The 18,939-nt window shown below is 42.4% G+C and overlaps 2 protein-coding genes across 3 annotated transcripts; one reads left to right on the forward strand and one right to left on the reverse strand.

Moving 5' to 3' along the window:
• Window positions 1-3,589: 3,589 nt before the first annotated feature.
• LOC128442798 (glutaminase kidney isoform, mitochondrial) lies at window positions 3,590-16,057 on the forward strand. Of its 2 annotated transcripts, none has more exons than XM_053425374.1 (18): window positions 3,590-3,978; window positions 4,765-4,855; window positions 6,514-6,635; window positions 9,069-9,198; window positions 9,288-9,367; window positions 9,501-9,664; window positions 10,024-10,082; window positions 11,378-11,410; window positions 11,502-11,560; window positions 11,642-11,708; window positions 11,831-11,881; window positions 13,107-13,283; window positions 13,377-13,508; window positions 13,608-13,700; window positions 13,813-13,874; window positions 14,235-14,311; window positions 14,421-14,484; window positions 14,610-16,057. In XM_053425374.1, the coding sequence occupies exons 1-18, from the start codon at window positions 3,767-3,769 to the stop codon at window positions 14,764-14,766; spliced, it is 1,830 nt and encodes a 609-aa protein (XP_053281349.1). In that variant the 5' UTR covers window positions 3,590-3,766; the 3' UTR covers window positions 14,767-16,057. The 2 variants fall into 2 exon arrangements, with proteins under 2 accessions (XP_053281349.1, XP_053281350.1); XM_053425375.1 differs by having other exon boundaries at window positions 4,768-4,855.
• Window positions 16,055-18,518, reverse strand: spryd4 (SPRY domain containing 4). Its single transcript, XM_053425376.1, has 2 exons — window positions 18,368-18,518; window positions 16,055-17,237 (listed from the first exon to the last, which is right to left on the reverse strand). The coding sequence occupies exons 1-2, from the start codon at window positions 18,492-18,494 to the stop codon at window positions 16,696-16,698; spliced, it is 669 nt and encodes a 222-aa protein (XP_053281351.1). The 5' UTR covers window positions 18,495-18,518; the 3' UTR covers window positions 16,055-16,695.
• Window positions 18,519-18,939: the final 421 nt, after the last annotated feature.

The raw sequence follows: 18,939 nt of genomic DNA on the forward strand, positions 1-18,939 counted from the left end.
GGGGGAGGCTGATCTTTCACGACTGTACGGGTGCACAGAGGCTCCAGGGGTCTAGAGGGTGTCCAGGTTTCGGCACAGTGGCCTCAGCAGAGGGGCTGGATGAGGGTCCTCTTGTGTTCACACAGACTGGTGACCAGAGGGTAGAGACCAGACAGGACAGGACAGATGAGCGTCTCCCAATGCGTCCCGTCCCTCATGAACAGATGACTGGTTTAGATGTCTCTGGTAAAAGGGAATCATGAGAGGACACATCAGGGGCGAGTGGCTACAACACACGTGAAGTGCATCCTTTAAAAAAGTTACAAAAGGAATAAAAGCTTAATTCAAGAAATGATTTTATTTCTAATGCAACAAGACTAAATAACCGTGCTAGAGGCCCCATGAGGACAGTATACTCACCACACACCTGAAAGCTAAATTGGTTGTTGGATTAAAAAAAACATGTGGAAACAACTTTTGCTATTTTCATCAGAGCAGAAAATGTAAAATTTGACTTTGTGGGCAGATTCATGGGAAGAGACCCAAATCCAAAGAGTTCATCCTCTGTGCAGGAGGCCAGGTTAGGACGTCCCAGGAGTTTTAAAGTTGTCTCCTCAACTCGGCTCAACTTTCATCTGGTGAAGCTTTTCTTTGTCAGCTTTCCCATCCTGAGTTGGGATTTCAGAGGATCAGTTGCACGTGAGAGGTTGATGTGTAGCTTATGAATCAGAAATAACAGGTGTCAGTGTAGCATTGGTGTAAATATGACTTCTTGATGATCAACATTTGCCATGTTGTAAGGATATTCGCATTAAAATAAAAGTACATCTCAGGCTGACAGGCCTGTGAACGAAAAGAAGAGCGATTTTAGGTCATGTAAAATTGATGTAGCTCTAAAGTCTCATCATCATTCCTCCGCTGCAGCAGAAAAACGTTCACACTAAAAGGTCAGTGCATTTGGAGAATAACCGGTTGTCTAAATCCGAGCGGACAAAGATGTACTTCTGCACAGAGTGAGGAGAGTGTGTGGGGCTTGTCCCTCATTAGACTGTAGAGAGGAATCACTTCAGTACTGACACAGGAAATCATCACTGGGACCAAAACCTCCAACTCAATCTGGGTTCATGAGTAAGAGAAAATCTTAACCTCTGATCAATAGATGGAGAGAGAGAGAAAGGGGAGAATAGGCAGACAGATAGATAGATAGATTGATTGATAGTGTGTGCATGCATTTGTGTGTATGTGTGTGAGAGTGTGTGATGGATTCCGTTCACCCTGGGTGGCACAGGGATAATAGTTCTTTATCCATTCATTGGAGAGAAGCAGTAAACGATGCATTAAATCGCCAAACGCATTTTAACGGCTCTGATCTGGAGCTTTTTTCTACTCTTCTTATTCCATACCTCTACTTAAAATCGAATTATTACCACGAAGGCAGTGACATTTGAAGCAAATTGGTAAATCTAAATGTTCTAGGTATTCAGTGAGTGGTATGTGTTATTCTGAGAGGAGTAAGAGAGGAGAAGTAAGAGAGATTATATGAAAATGGCAGAGTAATGTTGGTGTAATGTGGGCAGGCTGATAATGAGGATAATGAATGTGCTTTAAACGGCTCTAGCACTAATACACTTCTCCTACTGTGTTCATTATAATAACATTTCTAATACAAACCACTGGAACTAAATTCACTTTGAGTAAAGAGGGATTTTATGTTCATCTTTGCTCATCTCTTTCTTTTCACATTCTTAGACGCAGTTAACCAGGTGACCAGTCTCAGATTCAATGATCCCAGGCAGTAGCACTTTCCTGATTAACACACTGTCTCTGTCACATTCCTCCAGTCTTCCTCAGGTCCCTGAAACTGGCCGTCCAAAGCGGCCTCTAAGCCAGGGCTTTATCCAGACCTCCAGATTACTGAGCCTGAATCAAAGCACCAGGCCCGGTATGTTTCTTTTCCTGTGTGAGGTGGAGGGGGGAAGAGGTTAAGTTTGTGCAGGCTCGCTGAATGCAGCGAGGGGGGCTTTCTCACACAAGATGGAGGATGAAGGGACAAAGGTGGCATTCATTGGCCCAGGAATGGAAAACATTTTCTCCCTGAAAACAGAGAAGCTACAAATGGCTGAGGTAGCTCGGAGAGGCCATGGGTTAGCATGCTCCCCTCTGGAGGAGTCACATGCCTCGAAAATGCAGAGGGAACCTGCGAGGCCCTCGTCTGTTTGCTAATGGAGATAGTATCATGTCATCAGGTAGAGTCCGCAAGGGGGGGGGGGGGGGGACGACACAGGCTGCAAGCTGGAGAGACGTAGAATGTGAATGTGTAGCGTGAGTGAAACCGAAGCTTATCATCAGGTTCCTTGACCATTTTCCGATTATTTAAACTGTCTTCATTAGAACTGGATTGAAAAGAGCAGGAGGTAAATGAGAAGTATCTAAAAAAAGTAGACCAAAAAAGAATAATTATTCAGATTTCCACCTGGTTTCCTGGAGCTCGGTCCCCTGACTGCTCCATCACAGTCGCTCATTGTCTCACTGAGGAGCAGGAGATGTCTAGGTGCTCAACAAGCAAGCATCTCGCTCGGCATCAAAGACAGGAAGCCGCAGCTCACATTCAAAAGAATCACAAATTATACGATAGATTGTGTTTGAAGCACCAGGAAACCTGCTCACCCTCCTCCCACCTGCAGAAAACCACGCTCTGGAGAGGAAGGATCTCCAACACATGACTGTGATGTGTCTGAGAAGAGGGTCCTGGAGTTAGTGCGCCACCTAGAGGACAAGGGTGCAAGGTTTCAGTGTGTTAGTGTGGGGAGCTCACCAGGGGAGGTCGCCATCTCACAACAGTGCAAACAGACTCTGTAGTGACACCCCTGAGTATTTTATTTTTACTTACCTGATGGGACATGAAGAAAAACTTTTTAAAAGCATTAACATGTTAAATCTAACAAATGACTGATAAAGATCACTCAGGATTTCTATCAACAGCAACACAAATTATATCTTTATTTGCATAGCACTTCTCTAAACAATGTCACAAAGTGCTTCACAAATAAAAGACAACGAAAAACACAGATGTTAAAAGAATAAAAACATTCCCAATTTTACAGAAATTAAGTAAATTAAGTTTAAGATGATCATGCTTTAGAATAATAGGTCAAATCAGTTAATGCATTAGGCTGTGATAAAGGTTTCTTCTGAGCTTGGATTCAAAGGACACAACTGATCAGCCTGTTGTATTTTCTCAGGTTGGTAGTTCCAAAGCCTCAGAGTCTTTAAAGTAGACAGAAAAATACATAATTAATTAAATATACATGGAAAGTATACACAAGACAAATAATGACACTTTTTACAGTAATTGACTAATTTCTATTGGAACAGTTCAATAAAACTGAAGGTTTTTCAAAAAATGTATTTTAGCGTTAATCTCAATCTTTGGCACATTGAACACTACAGTGTAATTCATGTCAAATCTCATCCTGTAGTGACATTTGTTCATCCTTGCTTGTGATCCACTGCAAGTCTCCACCACTGGAGGACTATATCTCTGACAGATAACAGACGGTGAGGTCTGTTGACCCCCACCGTCCGAGCCAACGTGCTGCCTGTGTCACGGCACCGCCCCCGAGCAACAGCCTGTACTTGATCCAGTGTGTAAGACAGCAGCAGCTATTAAAGCTCAGAGGACCAAGGGGCACCGGTCAACAAAAAACTCTCCAAACACAATTACAGAGGGCGGACGGGACAAAAACAACCTCTTTGAATTATTAAACGTTGAGACGTCCTCACCACAATGCACTGGCTGAAAAGTCTGAGAACAGCTAACCCGGGAATCTTGCAGCTGTTTAAAAATGCAGGGATCTCCGCCAGAGCCGGAGCTGACAACATTGTTCTGTCCCGGACGCAGCAACCTGTTCCTCTCCCCTGCTGGGTCGCAGCATCACCCCACACCCACAGAGCCTTTCATCAGCAGAAGGGCCCTGATGTGGATCAAGGACACTCCAAGTAGGTCACAGTAGACGGCGAAACGAATAAATCAACATTAATTATCCAAAATATTTTTTCTATTATTGCTCTGCATAATGTCTCAAGAATATTGCCGTAAAACAAAACTGAGAAAAGTGATGATTTATGAGGCGCATGCATTATTAAAAGGCCTCTTCTGGATGCAGGCTGAATTTATTTATTTATCAGCAAATGATTAGTCAAACATGAAGCGTTTCCTTTTCCTTTTCTCTGCTACTTACTTAATGAAATGTCTGTTTTAATGGTAACACACGTATTTGTTATGTGAATGCTGACTGACACAACAGTAGAAAAGATGTGAATGTTGCAGCAGTGAGAAGAGCATGTCCCTACAAACAACAGCATTACATTCATAACAGACACACATGGCATGATCAGTAGTGTGAATACACAGGACAGGAGCAGATCATCTACCTGCAGATGCCTCTTTGTTTTCATATGTTTTGTTGACATAGAATTCCTAATGAATAAATCAAAATACAGTTTCAGAGTTTGCTGGAACCAAGTTGTAAAGATGTCAGAAGAAAAACTCCTGATGATAAGACCTCTGTATTTGTATTGTAACACTATGATCATGACATTGAGGTTATTGATTCTCTCACACACTGACATCATTTAAAGAAGAGGTTATTAGCCCGGGCTGACCTTTGCCACATTTTTTACTTTCAGTGACGCACTTTTCCTGGTTCTTACTTCAAAAACTCTGGAAATGGCCCAAATGTAAAGTTCACAAGGTCTTGTTTATTTCTATTTGTTTTCCTTTAGCAGAAGTAGGTTGATGTCCAGCATGGAGGACCTGCTGTTCTACACCATCACTGAAGGCAAAGAGATGATCCCCCTCCCCCAGTTTATCTCTGTGAGTCAACAGCACCTTCACACTCCCCCGGATCGTCATACAATCTTTAAACACAACACACACTCTCTCCCCTGCAGCGCTGTTGTGTTTCTGGAAAAGCAACTTTGGAAGGGGAATAGGATCCCACAACAGACATGCAGAGTGTAACCAGCAGGATGTAGGGTCAAGTTTAAAGTGTATCTATAGACCTTATGTAATGATGCTGTGGGTGTGACACTGAGGGTTGACGTAATCACCGTTACAGGCATTGCGTTTTTCACACCTTAGTTTAAACTTTGTCTGGGCTTTAATTTCAATAACACAACAACGTGCTTGAAGTTAAAAGTGTTTTGTTTAAACGGCAAAATCAAAGACTTACTTAGTGACTAAGGTATGGGGGTCAAACACATGCACGCACACACGTTGCCAAGCCTCTGTGAACCTTTACCACAGCTATTTATAATTTTATAGTCTTACAAGAGGTGTCAGAACATTGTACATACAGTATTTCAGAAGAACAGGACACTCAGTGCTGTTTGTCAGATCTGTGATTACTAACAACCTGCTGCAAACATCACTCCATCGTTTAGTTTCATGTGATGCAGCCTTTTGGACTCATATCAAAAAAAGAAAGACGCAGATGTGGACATCTGGTGACCTGGGTGTCTGTGGTTACTGATTTTCAAAAGGAGCATGCATTAGAAGGGACGTGTGTCAACACAGGTCGCTCAGTGTTACACCACGCATGACCAGACGTGTTTGAAGAGGTGAATGGAGCAGGACATGGACGGTTAACATGTTAGTCAGTATTCCTCGGTCAAAGTACCTGTATCATGAAAAGTACATGTTATTTCCGAATGTTGTGGAAACACACTGATTTGCACAGGAAGCTACGGTGGCCCTGAAGTGCAATACACAAGAACAAAACACATGGGCAGTGTCTCCATCCAATCAGGGATAGGCGAGAGAGTTGTTCTTTGTGGTTTATTGTTGTGTTTTGCACCTCAGGGGCCACCGTAGAAAACAACACATTTTACTTCTCAGTCTCGTTTACATTCATATAGGAACTTTTATCCCAATTATGATCTTATGATAGTTTAGATGGAGATGCTGAGACTGGCAGGGGAGCTGAGTTAATCATTTTCATTTGTTTGGTCAAAAAAAACATTTGTGTCATTAAAGAAAGATATTCAGTATCACAGAAAACCAATTGTTCCAGTCTCATCTAACAATTCATTATATCGACGTGTGTTTCTAAGATGCAACAATGTGTTTTACTGACGGTCAGTTGAAGGATAAGTTTCTAAATGAAGTGTCGTGCATGAGCTCAGGCACAACTTCCTGATTTCCTGGCCCCAGGTTAAGAATCCCTCACCAACAGATGTCAGCTGAGAGCCTGGGGCCTCTCTGGTCAGGAGGGTCGCGCACATGTTGTCCCCGAAATAGACGCACGTGGTTCATACTGTCACTGCCGGGCTGTCGAGTGGCTAGTGGGAGCCATTCCAGTGACGAGTCATGTGGGAAAGCATATGTCATTAAAATCACTTAGATTTCATCTAAATTTAATATCTTGTAAATTGACATTACACAAACACTGTGCACGGCTTTGATAACGCCTCATTGATCCTCCTTCCGCCCTGTATACATTTTTTCTCAAACCTTGTTTCCCTCCTCTGCAGGCTTTGAGAAAAACTGGTCTGTTGACCTCCGACCCTCGGCTGCGTGACTGCGTCAAACAGATGCGACAGCACTCACGTGACTCCCTCGGTCCCGTCATGATGGACAAGAAGCTCTTCAGAAGGTGATTATTCGGATCATGGAGAAAAACTAGGGGATTGATTTGAGGGACAAAGTGAAATGAAGGGTCTGTCGAAACGTTATTTTGTTGTTATGAGGTTATCTGTGGTCATCTCTATTTGGGTCCAGGAGACTGGCGGTGACAGGTGCACACGTTCACACGCACCCTTGCCAACCAAAGCAGCGGCGTTTGAGGGGTCACTGGGGCTCTCGGAGAAAGGGCATCGCTCTGGTCCAGCTCCAGGCCCTGGCAATAACACAAGTTGACTCAACAGATCGGGGGGGGGGGGGTCTCTTGGTGTCCAAACAGTATAATTCCCTAAAATGACAAAAGTTATCACTCAGTCATCATTCGGCCCGGAGAGTTACACAGACTGCTTCTCCTCATCCAAACTAATTCGCCGTCTTCCCCTTCTTTTCTTGTTTTTCCCGACATTTGTGAGGTTAAATATTCCTCAAGAGTGCTCACTATAAATACAGTACTAAATATAGAGGGGAGTATCTTCATTTTTTTTTTTTTTGAGGAAATGACCCATATGAATTATGCATACTCTCACCACTCTCCTCTCGTCATGTCCCAAAACCTCACGCTACTATCGCCATGGATTAGTGAGGACTGCGGGCCAGATATTTTAGCTCCGTCTCGCTGTGGCAGAACATGCATTCCTTCCCCTGAGAGCATCCGGCACTGATCAATTACAGCAATTAAAATCTATTATGAGGATTACAAACAGCTGATGTAAGCAGGAGTGTTCATCTAACCTTTTAGTCACTTTGAATCCAATGTTATGAAAACAAACGATGAAAGCCCATTGAAGAGTTAACTATTGTTGTAAATACATATTTACACATGTAGTTTATGTAACAGGATATAGTTTTGGTAACACAAACAGTTCTGAGTCCAAGAAGCTGAAGTTATGTGACGCATTGTTGGATTAAGCTGCTGTTTCTATAATAAATAATAACAAACGTGTCATAGAAACGTTCAGGCATCCCCAGGCAAATTATGTATTTTATTTATTTTATTAGAAAGATTCTTAGAAAGAGTCATTAGAAAGATAAAGAGCCTGGCTTCAAATGTTAATGTTTCATATGTTTCTTTGAAAATAGAACAAAAGATGTAATATTAATTGTAGCCGTTGCACCACTAAGTCGGTCCTGTGAACTCCCCTGTGGCAGATATCATGGCTTGCACGCATGTTATGAAACAGCGGCTAAGAGTCTTTCCATTCTTGCTGTGGGAGTGTTCGCCCACTCGCCACTTCACTCCAGGTTCTGGGATATTTTTAGGCTGTCTGGCACACGCAGCCAGGTTCAGATCCACACACAGGTTTCCAGAGATATTCGGGTTGGGCGACTGTGAGGATTGTTCCGAAAGCTTCAGCTCTTTTCAGCTTCACTTTCCTGACTGATTGATATCAGCACCTGGAATTTACGTACGAGAACTCATTCCTCTGTCTATTGCTGCAACTGCTCCTGTGCCACTGGTTCTCACACGGTCTCAAGGGAAAATAATTCTACCCCCATGCAGCTGTCAAAGTAAAAGGTCACTTAGCGCTGACTTTGTTTGTTGCCCAACTTCAGAAGTTGTACAAGTGGCCACTGGAGGTTGTTATGGGGCCAAACCTTTTGCAATGCAAATCTTAGGCGATTATTTGAGTAAATACAAAGCCGTGTGCATTAATGTTGGAAGACCGTTGTAATGGCTGTGCCTTGTATTTTCTTCTTCTCACTTCCAAAGTCACCAAAAAGTAATTTACCCAAACGTATTCAGACAAATGTAGCTGTAATTCAATGTTATCAGGTTAGGAGGCTATTTTCATGTAATTATTTAATCTCATTGTAAATTATTCAGTCTTCACACTTCAATTGTATCTTGAACGTGGTTCTTGGCTTAAATTCATCATTTGAAAGCCTTTACCAAATCAGAAAATAAACATAATTTACCACTTAGCGGCATGTGGAAACTGGTAAGCTATGATATTATGTTGAAGATATTGTAGGTATTAATGTGTACATATAGACAATGTTGACTCTGAATTGTTAAAGGTCACTTCTGGGGTGCCACAAAGTTCTGTGTTAGGACCCAGGTTGTTTATATTGCATATTTATGATATTCACATGGTGTCTACTCTGTTGAAATTAGTTTTATTTGCCGATGATACAAGTTTATATTGTAAACATTTTGTACAACTTATACATACAGTGGAAGGGAAACTGCGAAAGTCATCACTAAACTTAAGTAAAACTCAATATATATTATTTATTTATCAGCAAAGCTAAAATTCATTTTGGAAATTGAATATGTGGACCATAATAAACAGAATGAATAAAGGAATGAATTCAAACACTAATTGCAGAATCTGTCCATAAATCATTGTATGTCTCACCTCGTGATATCAGTTCAATTACAGAAGGCACATGTGTGTTTTTGTAGGTTTGTGGTGAACAACATCATGCTGCTCACTAAGGCCTTCAAAAAGAAGTTCATCATCCCCAACTTTCAAGAGTTCACCCAGGAGATTAACAAGCTTTACGACAGCGCTCAGCGGCAGGAGGGAGGACAAGTAAGTAGCACGCACGCTCAGTCAGTGCTCGCTGGTTCACTGTTAATCCCTCACTCATTTGCATTTGACATTCATTTGGCTTTTCGCAGGTAGCTGATTACATTCCTCAGCTGGCTAAGTTCAGCGCTGATCTCTGGGGTGTGGCCCTGTGCACCATCGACGGTCAGAGGTACAGTGAACATCTCATGTTCACATCAGTGTTCCCATTCTGAAATCATTCATCGTCACTAACATCTCACTAACCTACCTCCATTTTAAAATCTTGTTTCCATGCATCTCCATCACATCCTCATGCAATGCAGACACTCGGTGGGTGACACCAAGGTTCCCTTCTGTCTGCAGTCCTGTGTGAAGCCCCTGGAGTACGCCATCGCTGTGCACGAGCTCGGGAGTGACCACGTTCACCAGTATGTCGGCAAAGAGCCCAGTGGATTCAAGTTCAACAAACTGTCACTAAATGATGAAGGTAAGTGTACTATACTCCAGTTGCCCCATTTACACAAAAACAAGCATATTAATAAAGTGTACATAAGACAAATTCTGGTTTTGTATAAAACAAGAAAAAAAACGGTTATAGAGAAATCTTGGAAACTTTGGTTCGTTATCTGGGATTTTATTAGTTTCGGGTTATTGGTATTGTAAGAAAAAACCTTCAAAAGTTGCATCAAAAGATAAACTTCTTGCCAGATTGTGAACCATTTTATCACCTTTATCTGCATCTCTTTAGTTTATTTACTAAAGTTACTCTATGTCTTCCTCATGAATTCTCTATAACATCAGCTGTTTATTGCTACGATCAGTGATGACATGTCTTTTCTTGTGCAGATAAACCACACAACCCGATGGTGAATGCTGGAGCTATCGTCATCAGCTCTTTAATGAAGGTAAAGTCTTAAGCCTAGTTGGCTCTTACTATGTGAATATATTCGACACTTCGACAAACCTGAATTTTCCTCTGCACACAAAATATATGACGAAGTTGATCATCAATCTGTAGGAGAGCAAAAGAATGACAAAGGCATCTCAGGAGGTAACGTGTCATGGATTGTTTTTAAACCCACACCTCATTAAATAAGTCCACCTGCAGCTGCTGCTACTGCTGTTAGAAAGTGGCCAATCAGATTTCAACTAGGGCCCATGCCCCCCTTGTCCCACCCCTGGATCCACCCCTGCCTGTAACCCATATTTATCGAAAATTTGGCTGCAAACAACATAGTGAAACGTGATGAGTCCACTATTTGCATTTTCTGTGTAAACACTGCGAGCAAATAGCAATTGTGGGTCAGGCCCCAGTCTGAAGAAACATCTGACAAGGCTGCGATCGTTCTGGTTTTAAAAATTGTAATCATGGTTTTGGGGCCCTTGTTGATTCTGTGTTCAAATTCCAGTGAGAAGGGGTGGCTATATATGGTGGTGTGTGACTGAACTGACCTCTTATCACATGTAGGTCAGGTTCAGCAGTGACGGAGGGAGTGTGTGTTTGGTTCCTGACATCAGGGGCGTTTGTGAACCTCTGACCAATGACAGCCCTCAGAGTAGAAGGTGTATTAGCCACCGTACCTTTTGTATTCTGGACTCGGGAGCTATGTCGGCACATTTTCTATATTTACATGTTCTCTGAGAAGTGCTGTTGCCTTAAAGATTGATATTTTACATGCAAAGGTGATAAATCTTCAATATTCATGCACCAGTTAAAACAGCTGCGACTCCGAAAGTTTAAATGTCACATGTTTTATTTAAAATCAACAGATTGCAGAGAGCACAAGAGTGACATTTTCTGGAGAGACTCATTTATTGGTCCCGGGGTTTAACCTCCGGTCGTATCCTTCACTTCACGCTAATGTTCGACATCATATTTCCCCTTTATGGGTCGAGTCATTAAATATGAATGTGACCACCGTCCCTGTTTGGTAACTCCACAGCTTGGTAATGATCCCTTACCGGTCTGTGAAATCCAAGCATGGCCATAAACAGCCCGCAGGCCACAGTGAGCCCATTGCCACATGGAAACAGTCATAAAGGCGTCATGTACACATCACACATCAACGCCCACACGAGATCGGACCAAATACCTCAGTGTCCTCAAATACTCAAACACTGCCATCTGTAGGAGATCGCCGTCTCTTCACGTACTAAAAACTGGCATAAGAAAATAACATTATCCTCCTTCTGTTCACAGCCTAATTCAAATAAAGCCGAGAGGTTCGACCATGTAAGTAAAAGCTTTTCATTTTTAACACTTGACGCCACTCGTTGGTTTGAAGTCCCCACTGAACCACGTGTAAATACGATCCTTACTGTAGGTGATGGACTTCTTGAAAAGCATGGCCGGCACAGAGTATGTGGGCTTCAGCAATGCAACGTGAGTACCACGCTTCAGGAGATGCAACCTGCCCTGTCCTCATCAAATGTAGCTTTTTCATACCATGGTGTCTTCCTGCAGTTTCCAGTCTGAGAGGGAGACCGGTGACAGGAATTATGCAATCGGTTATTACCTCAAAGAGAAAAGGGTGAGGGCTTCTTCTTTGGTTTGTATTTAATTACAATCATTTGCTCAGTGCTCAGGTTTTCAGAGAAAATCTGAAGAGGCTCAATCTAAGCTGACTCTAATCACGAGCTCTTGTGTTTGCAGTGCTTTCCTGACAATGCAGACATGACTGCAGCCCTCGACTTCTACTTTCAGGTGAGACAACACGGGGACAGCAGGATTTCATGAAGTTATTGCACCCTGCCACAGATCATATCTCTTCTAGCTTTAACACTGAGCAAATAAGATATGACACATTAATTACTGAGCTTTTATGCAGAATGTAAACAGCATCCAGCTGTGCAGTGGTCTCCAGCTGCTCCGTGGCTCAGTCGCAGCTCTGTCCCCATTTCAGTGTCCCCTGGAAACATCACAGAGGCAGAGTTGTCTGTTCAGCTGCCACATTTTGTGTGTTTCACAGGCATGAATACATCATCACTGCTCATTTTGAAAATATACTTTTTGGCTGTACTTGCATGTGATGAATTGCTTGCTGGGTAATGTTCTGTGTGATAACTCTATTTAAAGGCGAATCTGCAGGTCCTTTAGATTTATGTTTCTTAAAAAATCAGTTTGAAGATCTTTGCAAGTGTATTTTTTTACTAAAGTTTCCATGATTTAAAGTCTATGCAGTAATAAACCTTTTTATCCTGAACCTTTCTCAGCACATTAACCTGTATTTGTTCGACAGTATTTTAAGTGCGAAATCAGGATTTATCTGACATGTCTTCAGATCAACTGAGTTTTTTTTGAGCCATAATCAATTTCAAGCTTGTTGCAATGTCTGACAACAAAAAACGACCAATCAGATAACGGCATTAGCTCAAATCAACACTATAATAGGAACTTCATACTTATCATGGCTCTCAGCCTTAGTTCTCCATGCCATTGATTCTGGAACACGTTGGAAACATTGCTCTGAGCCTCTGCTCCATCTTGACGTCACTGCATCATATATTTTCTGACAGTCACGACTTTTGATTTGTGACTTGGTGCATTATTATCCTGCTGGAAACAGCCACTAGAAGATTGTTAACTGGGGCCAATAAAGGGAAGCCTGTGGTCAGCAACAACACTCAGAGAGGCTGTGACGTTCAAACCATGATTGATCGGTGTTCAGCAAAGTGTGCCAAGAAAACCCCCCCCCCCCCCCCCCCCCCCCCCGTCACCACAGCACCACCAGCGTCCTTGACTCTTTACATGAGACTGGTTGGGTCCAAACTCTAAAGCCAGTTGTAGTTGAAATCTGTGGAGTTCGACGTAAACATTAACCTTAGCCCCTGACCCATATCTGCCTGTTTTTTATGCATCATGTCTGACAACAAAAGCAAAAAAGCTTCAAGTATTGCTTCAAAATATGCTTTTCACTTTTCCCTTCCAGTTGTGCTCCATTGAGGTGACCTGCGAGTCAGGAAGTGTCATGGCTGCCACACTGGCCAATGGCGGTATCTGTCCAATCACAGGCGAGCGTGTGCTGAGCGCTGAAGCGGTTCGCAACACCCTGAGTCTCATGCATTCCTGTGGCATGTACGACTTCTCAGGACAGTTTGCTTTCCATGTGAGTCACTGGGGAATTCAGCGATGTGTTTAAAAGAATGGTTTCCCTTATATCTCCAGGCGCTCACACACTCTGCTTGTCCCTCTTGTTCAGGTGGGCTTGCCGGCTAAATCTGGAGTTTCAGGTGCTGTGGTGCTGGTGGTCCCCAACGTCATGGGTATGATGTGTTGGTCCCCCCCGCTGGACCGTCTTGGGAACAGTGTTCGTGGAATTCACTTCTGTCAGGTGGGCAGCCATCATCCCAGTGACACTAATGTCTCTATTGAATTTATCTGTACCTGCATGTTTCAAATACTTAATCTCGTTTGATTGTAACTTCACCAGGATCTGGTGTCATACTTCAACTTCCACAATTACGACAACCTGAGGCACTTCACTAAGAAACACGACCCCAGAAGAAGATCGGATGATGATCCAGTAAGTTCGGGGCCACGAATGTAGATTCTCGGATTTAGACTAAAATGTTTACGTGAAAACTTTCAGAATTAGTTCTTCTTCGTGCAGTAATATTTTCCTTTTGATCTGTTAGAACAAGTCGGTGGTGAAACTGATGTTTGCAGCGTACAGTGGAGACGTCACAGCTCTCAGGAGGTAATTCACAAACACTGACTTTCATTCTTCATCTTGCTGGACAACATTTTTCTGCTGCAGTAACTGATCAACAAAACATTCCAACATTTTATTACCTCTTCAGAACTAAAGTTTAAGAATGAGAAGTTTTATTTTTTCTTTAGATTGACATATTGCAGAGTTAATCATCTCAACACAGGCAAACACTTCTCCGGTGTTCTTGTAGAACCTTTACGAGCTGAATTATTGCTTCAGCATGTTCTTCGCTGATGTAATTGCACAGATACTCGTCAGTTCTCAGATCAGTTTCCCGACACCTTGCCACCGCTCGAGTTAACCTTTTCCCTCCGTGTTCCCTCTGCTCCCCTGTCGTCCCCACAGGTTTGCCCTTTCAGCTGTGAACATGGAGCAGAGGGACTACGACTCTCGCACGGCGCTCCACATCGCTGCAGCTGAAGGTGACACTCTATTAGTAGTTCACTCGTTCTTCGATGATCTCGGCTTAGATAATGTGACAGTTGCCTGTTCCTGCTTGAATGTGAGATTGCCCACTTCTTTTTCTCTCAGGTCATTTGGAAGCTATACTTTTCCTGACTGAAATATGTAAAGTCAACCCCCACATGAAAGACAGGTAGGCATTTTGAATATAAACAAATTCACCAGATTTTAGATTTTTCAAACGGTAGTAAATGTGTCCATCTCCATAATACTAACTATAACAAACTGCTCATCTCCATATTCCATTGTGTTTATCAGATGGGGGAACACGCCCCTGGACGATGCCCTGCAGTTTGGCCATGATGTCATTGTCTCAGTCTTGCAAGAGTACCAGCGTGTTTGCCCTGACGCAGACGCCCCTTGTGAAGCAGAGGAGCAGAAGACTACACTGGATACGCTGAAGAGCATTGTGTAAACCACGGGGGATCATAAGGGCTTGTTATGCAAATCCAGTTTATTACGCACCTATGAGGAGTGAAAGAACAGGATGAGAGAGGGAAGTCATGAATGAGTGTGTTTATCTCCTTTGGACTGTTGAAAAGATGCAGAATTAAATTCCCTCGTGCATTGCTGCTGACTCGGGGATTGGTCAACAATGTTAATCAGCGAACACACATGCAATGTGTTGCCATAAAAGATTATATCTTATAGTATTTGAAGGGCGGTGTGGCCTGGGGGGTAGAGTGGGCGTTCTCCAACAAGAGTGTTGCCGGTTCAATCCCCACTCTTCCCCATCTGCATGCCGAAGTGTCCTTTGCAAGATACTGAACCCCTAAATGGCCCCTCATAAATGTTGAGTGTACTAAAAAAATGTAAGTCGCTTTGGACAAAAGCGTCAGCTAAATGACGTGTAATGTAATATCAAATCACTCTATGATTTGTCACGGTGCAATAATAGCTAGAATGGCACTCACACCTCCACCAAGACCCAACAGTTCCCTTATGAGACCACATAAAACTTCACTAGTTCTTGATTCCTCCCTGACTCATACAGCATCCTTAATCCAAGTTTTGTGGAAAACCGTCCTGTTATTTTTACACAATCCTGCTAATTAACGAATGCCGATGAAAACCTTTACCTTAGCTTCTGATGTAAATATGAAAAAATATTTTTTGCTTATTTGTGGGCTTTATTTTGTTTCATTTTTTATTTAATTGAGGGATTTCTGGCCCTGCATCTTGTGCAATATGTGTATAGATATTCCTAAAGTTTTCTCAATTCTTCTACCTCAACATGAGGTGATTCAGTCGCGTTTGTGCCTCAACACCGAAACATCAGGTTATCAGGGTATTTGCTGACAGCTCATTGAGGCTCACAGGCCCGTCTACTCACTGCTGATACCTCGTCGTGTTTGTGTCAGTTGTTTTCTTCCTGGATGAATCATTCTTACAACATGCATTGTGAGTTTGTTTTATTGCAAAATGTATAATTAAATTATAATCTGTGCAAATGAGTATTTCCAACTGGACACAGTTGAGTTTGAAGTAATAAGTTTTTGAAAAAAGCAAAATTGAAAAACATTTTTAGCACATAACCAAGTCTTGTGCTAAAAACATATTATACAGTTGAATCATCTGCAATGAGCGCATTTTATTCACAGTAACTTAACTGCAGCAAAGAGATGATTCCTCAGCATGACATGAGCTTTATTCTGTCGCTGTAAATATGTATTTTCCTGCTGTAAATAAAAGGGATTGTGAAAGTAGTTTCAGTGACTTTATTTATATAAAATAATACACAGTATGAATATGAGGCTTCGTGCAGGTTTTTGGGGATTTGAAATGGTCTGAACACAAAGCATTCACAAATGACAGCTTGGCAGTTAGTGTTCCCCAAAACAAGCACACATCCTTTTCATGTCGGTTAGTCTGAGGTAATATATGAGGTACACACAAAAACAGCTTCTGTGATATGATTGCCTGAGGCTGGATGACATGTTATGTCAAGTACAGTATGCAACAATATTGCAAACAGAAAAATTCAGACCCCTTCACTTTTTTCTAAAAAGAGATTTCTATAAAGGCCTTTGGCTAAAATCCAATTCATTGTATAATTTCCGTAGAAAGTATAGATTGATATGTAGGAAAATATACATGTTGCATTATTTTAGCATATGTTGGAATGAAGAGGTCTAAATACTTTACGAGTGCACTTTGACCTATTAAGAGTCTTAGTTATGAAAATGGCCGAAAGAAAAGTAACCATCACATTAAGCGCTGAATGATTCCCGAGGGACGATATTGCTTTCTTTCCTGCATTAAAGATTGCGTTGTAATAGGTGCTGTCATTGTACTGAACCCAGCCAACTACATCAGAAGCATCGCCATCACAGGTTTTCCAGCCTCACTTCAGGCCATCAGGCTCCTCCAGGCCAGAGTGCGTGAGCAGCTCCCCGTCCCAAAGTCCGAACGCGGGGCACAGAGGACCCTTGAACTTTCCCCTGAAACTGTGAATGATCCTGGGCTTCCCGATGTCCACCAGCGCCAGGAGCCCCGCTTCGTAGTCTAGCAGAATGCCTACACGGTCCGGCTTTCCTACAATGGTCACGGGGACCATCTTATTGCTGGTCATGGCACACCACTTGCGCTGAGCGTAGCTGAACACCCAGGAGGAGCTGTCGGTGCCCACGCAGTCGTCCCGGGACATCAACGCCTCGGCCACACCCAGACGAAACTCTTGGGACTTTTTGACCGTCACCTCCCAGTAGTGTCGTCCGCTGCTGATCTTCTCGTCGCCGAAGACGACAGCCCAGTCCCGGAAACGCTCCGGGTTGTCTGGCACTTTGGTGGGGTCCAGGCCCAGGATGCGGTAGATGATGCCAGTGTCTTTCTTGAAGAGGTCCAGACTGCTGTGGGCTGTTCTCTCATCAAGCTTGAACTGCAGATCTACAGAGAATGAACCACAAAAAGAGGAATATCTGATTACTTAATGAGTTTAAAATGTAATAACGAAAGTCTTATTGGAGTCAACAAGTGGACCCCAACTAAGAAATGTTGAATTAACACTGGTCTCAGATTAAATTAAAGACTGTATCACTTCTTAGTCGTCACTTCCACATGTGCTTTTCCTGCTTAAATCTCTCTTTTAAAAAACATCTGCAAATCAGTCGTTCCCGCAGGATTTAGATTTTATCAAAAACCAAAAGCAGCGGTTACAAGATGAACTTGACAAGAATACTCTGGACAGGAAAGAAAATCAGACATCAGCCAAACCTAGGATTTGAAGAAGCAGTGTTCAAACGTTTAACTTCAACTTTTCATTTCCACAACACAACAAATGGTGAATTTGAAAGTGTGAAGCTGAGGCAACATTTTTACAGATGTATATTTAACTACTTTACATTTTAAATCCTATGGTTCCTGATCGTCACAGAATTGTAGATTGGAGAGGAAAAAGTAAAAAAGTTATTTTTGACTTTCCTTTAATCTTGGCATTTTGTGTAAACAATTACAGCTTCAAGCCTTGATCAGTGATTCAAATTAAATATTTTTTACAGCAAGACTCAATAATAACGCAAAATAAAAAGGCTGGGAACCATCGGTGTGATTTTAAACGGTGTCATGTAATTTACTAACTTATGTGACATCAACCAAAGCTGTAATAAAAGTACATTAGTTCTCAGAAATATTGTACAGTACAGGCATAAAGTAGCATCAAATGGACTCATGTACAAGTACTTTGTTTACTTAGTAAAGACAGTACTGGAGTAAATATTTTGTCTGTTTAAAAGGTCTAAAAAGTTTCTCCTCCATAGGAAACTTGTTTGTTTTTGTTTTATTCTGCTGAAATAAAGAAAAGCTAAATCTCACAAAGTAAATATACATCTCCAGTGTCAGTACAGACTTTATTGTTGTGGCAGAAGAGGCGGGATTAAACGGGGTGACGCCTATAAATCAACCAAACACCCCTCACCTGGTGCCCCTGCTGGGACACTGACCTCTGAGCTGCAGCCTCTCGAGCTAACAGCTAACAGCTAACACCCCCTGTTTGTTTTCACACGTTAACATGAACTCACTGCTGCGGGTGGAGGTGGAGACGAAGCACCTCCTCTCCGGCAGACTGACAGTCCTCCTGACCGGCAGGAAGGACACGGTGCGTCCGACCAGGAGACACAGACGAGCAGCTCTGCAAGACGCCGCCATGTTTTCACTGCTGACGCTCACATGGTTCACTTCCTTCTTCTGCTCATAGAAAGATGTAGCTGCAAGCGCCCTCTGTTGCCCCCGGAGGCCTGGAAGGGAAACGCAGCGCATCAGCACCACGGACAGCAATCATTATAATGATCTGTATTTAATGAATGATGGATACACACACACACACAAACACACACACAGATACGACTTTAGACTTTTGGATATTAGCTTTTATGACTTGACTTTTGATTTGTGTCTTCAAATCTTTGAAATTTAAATATTTGTATGTAATCTTGTTTTTAAATCGACTCTCACTTGCTTTACTTCCTGTCTCTGTGTGGGGTTTCCCTGTTCCTGTGATTGCCTGCACCTGTTCTAATGGATCCCACCTGAGTTTAGTCTTTCCTGTTTCCTTTAAGAACATTTTCATAATGTGTTAGTTTAGCTGGTTTCT

The sequence above is a fragment of the Pleuronectes platessa genome, chromosome 6 (genome assembly GCF_947347685.1).
Source record: "Pleuronectes platessa chromosome 6, fPlePla1.1, whole genome shotgun sequence".
In the NCBI taxonomy this organism is placed as follows: Eukaryota; Metazoa; Chordata; class Actinopteri; order Pleuronectiformes; family Pleuronectidae; genus Pleuronectes; species Pleuronectes platessa.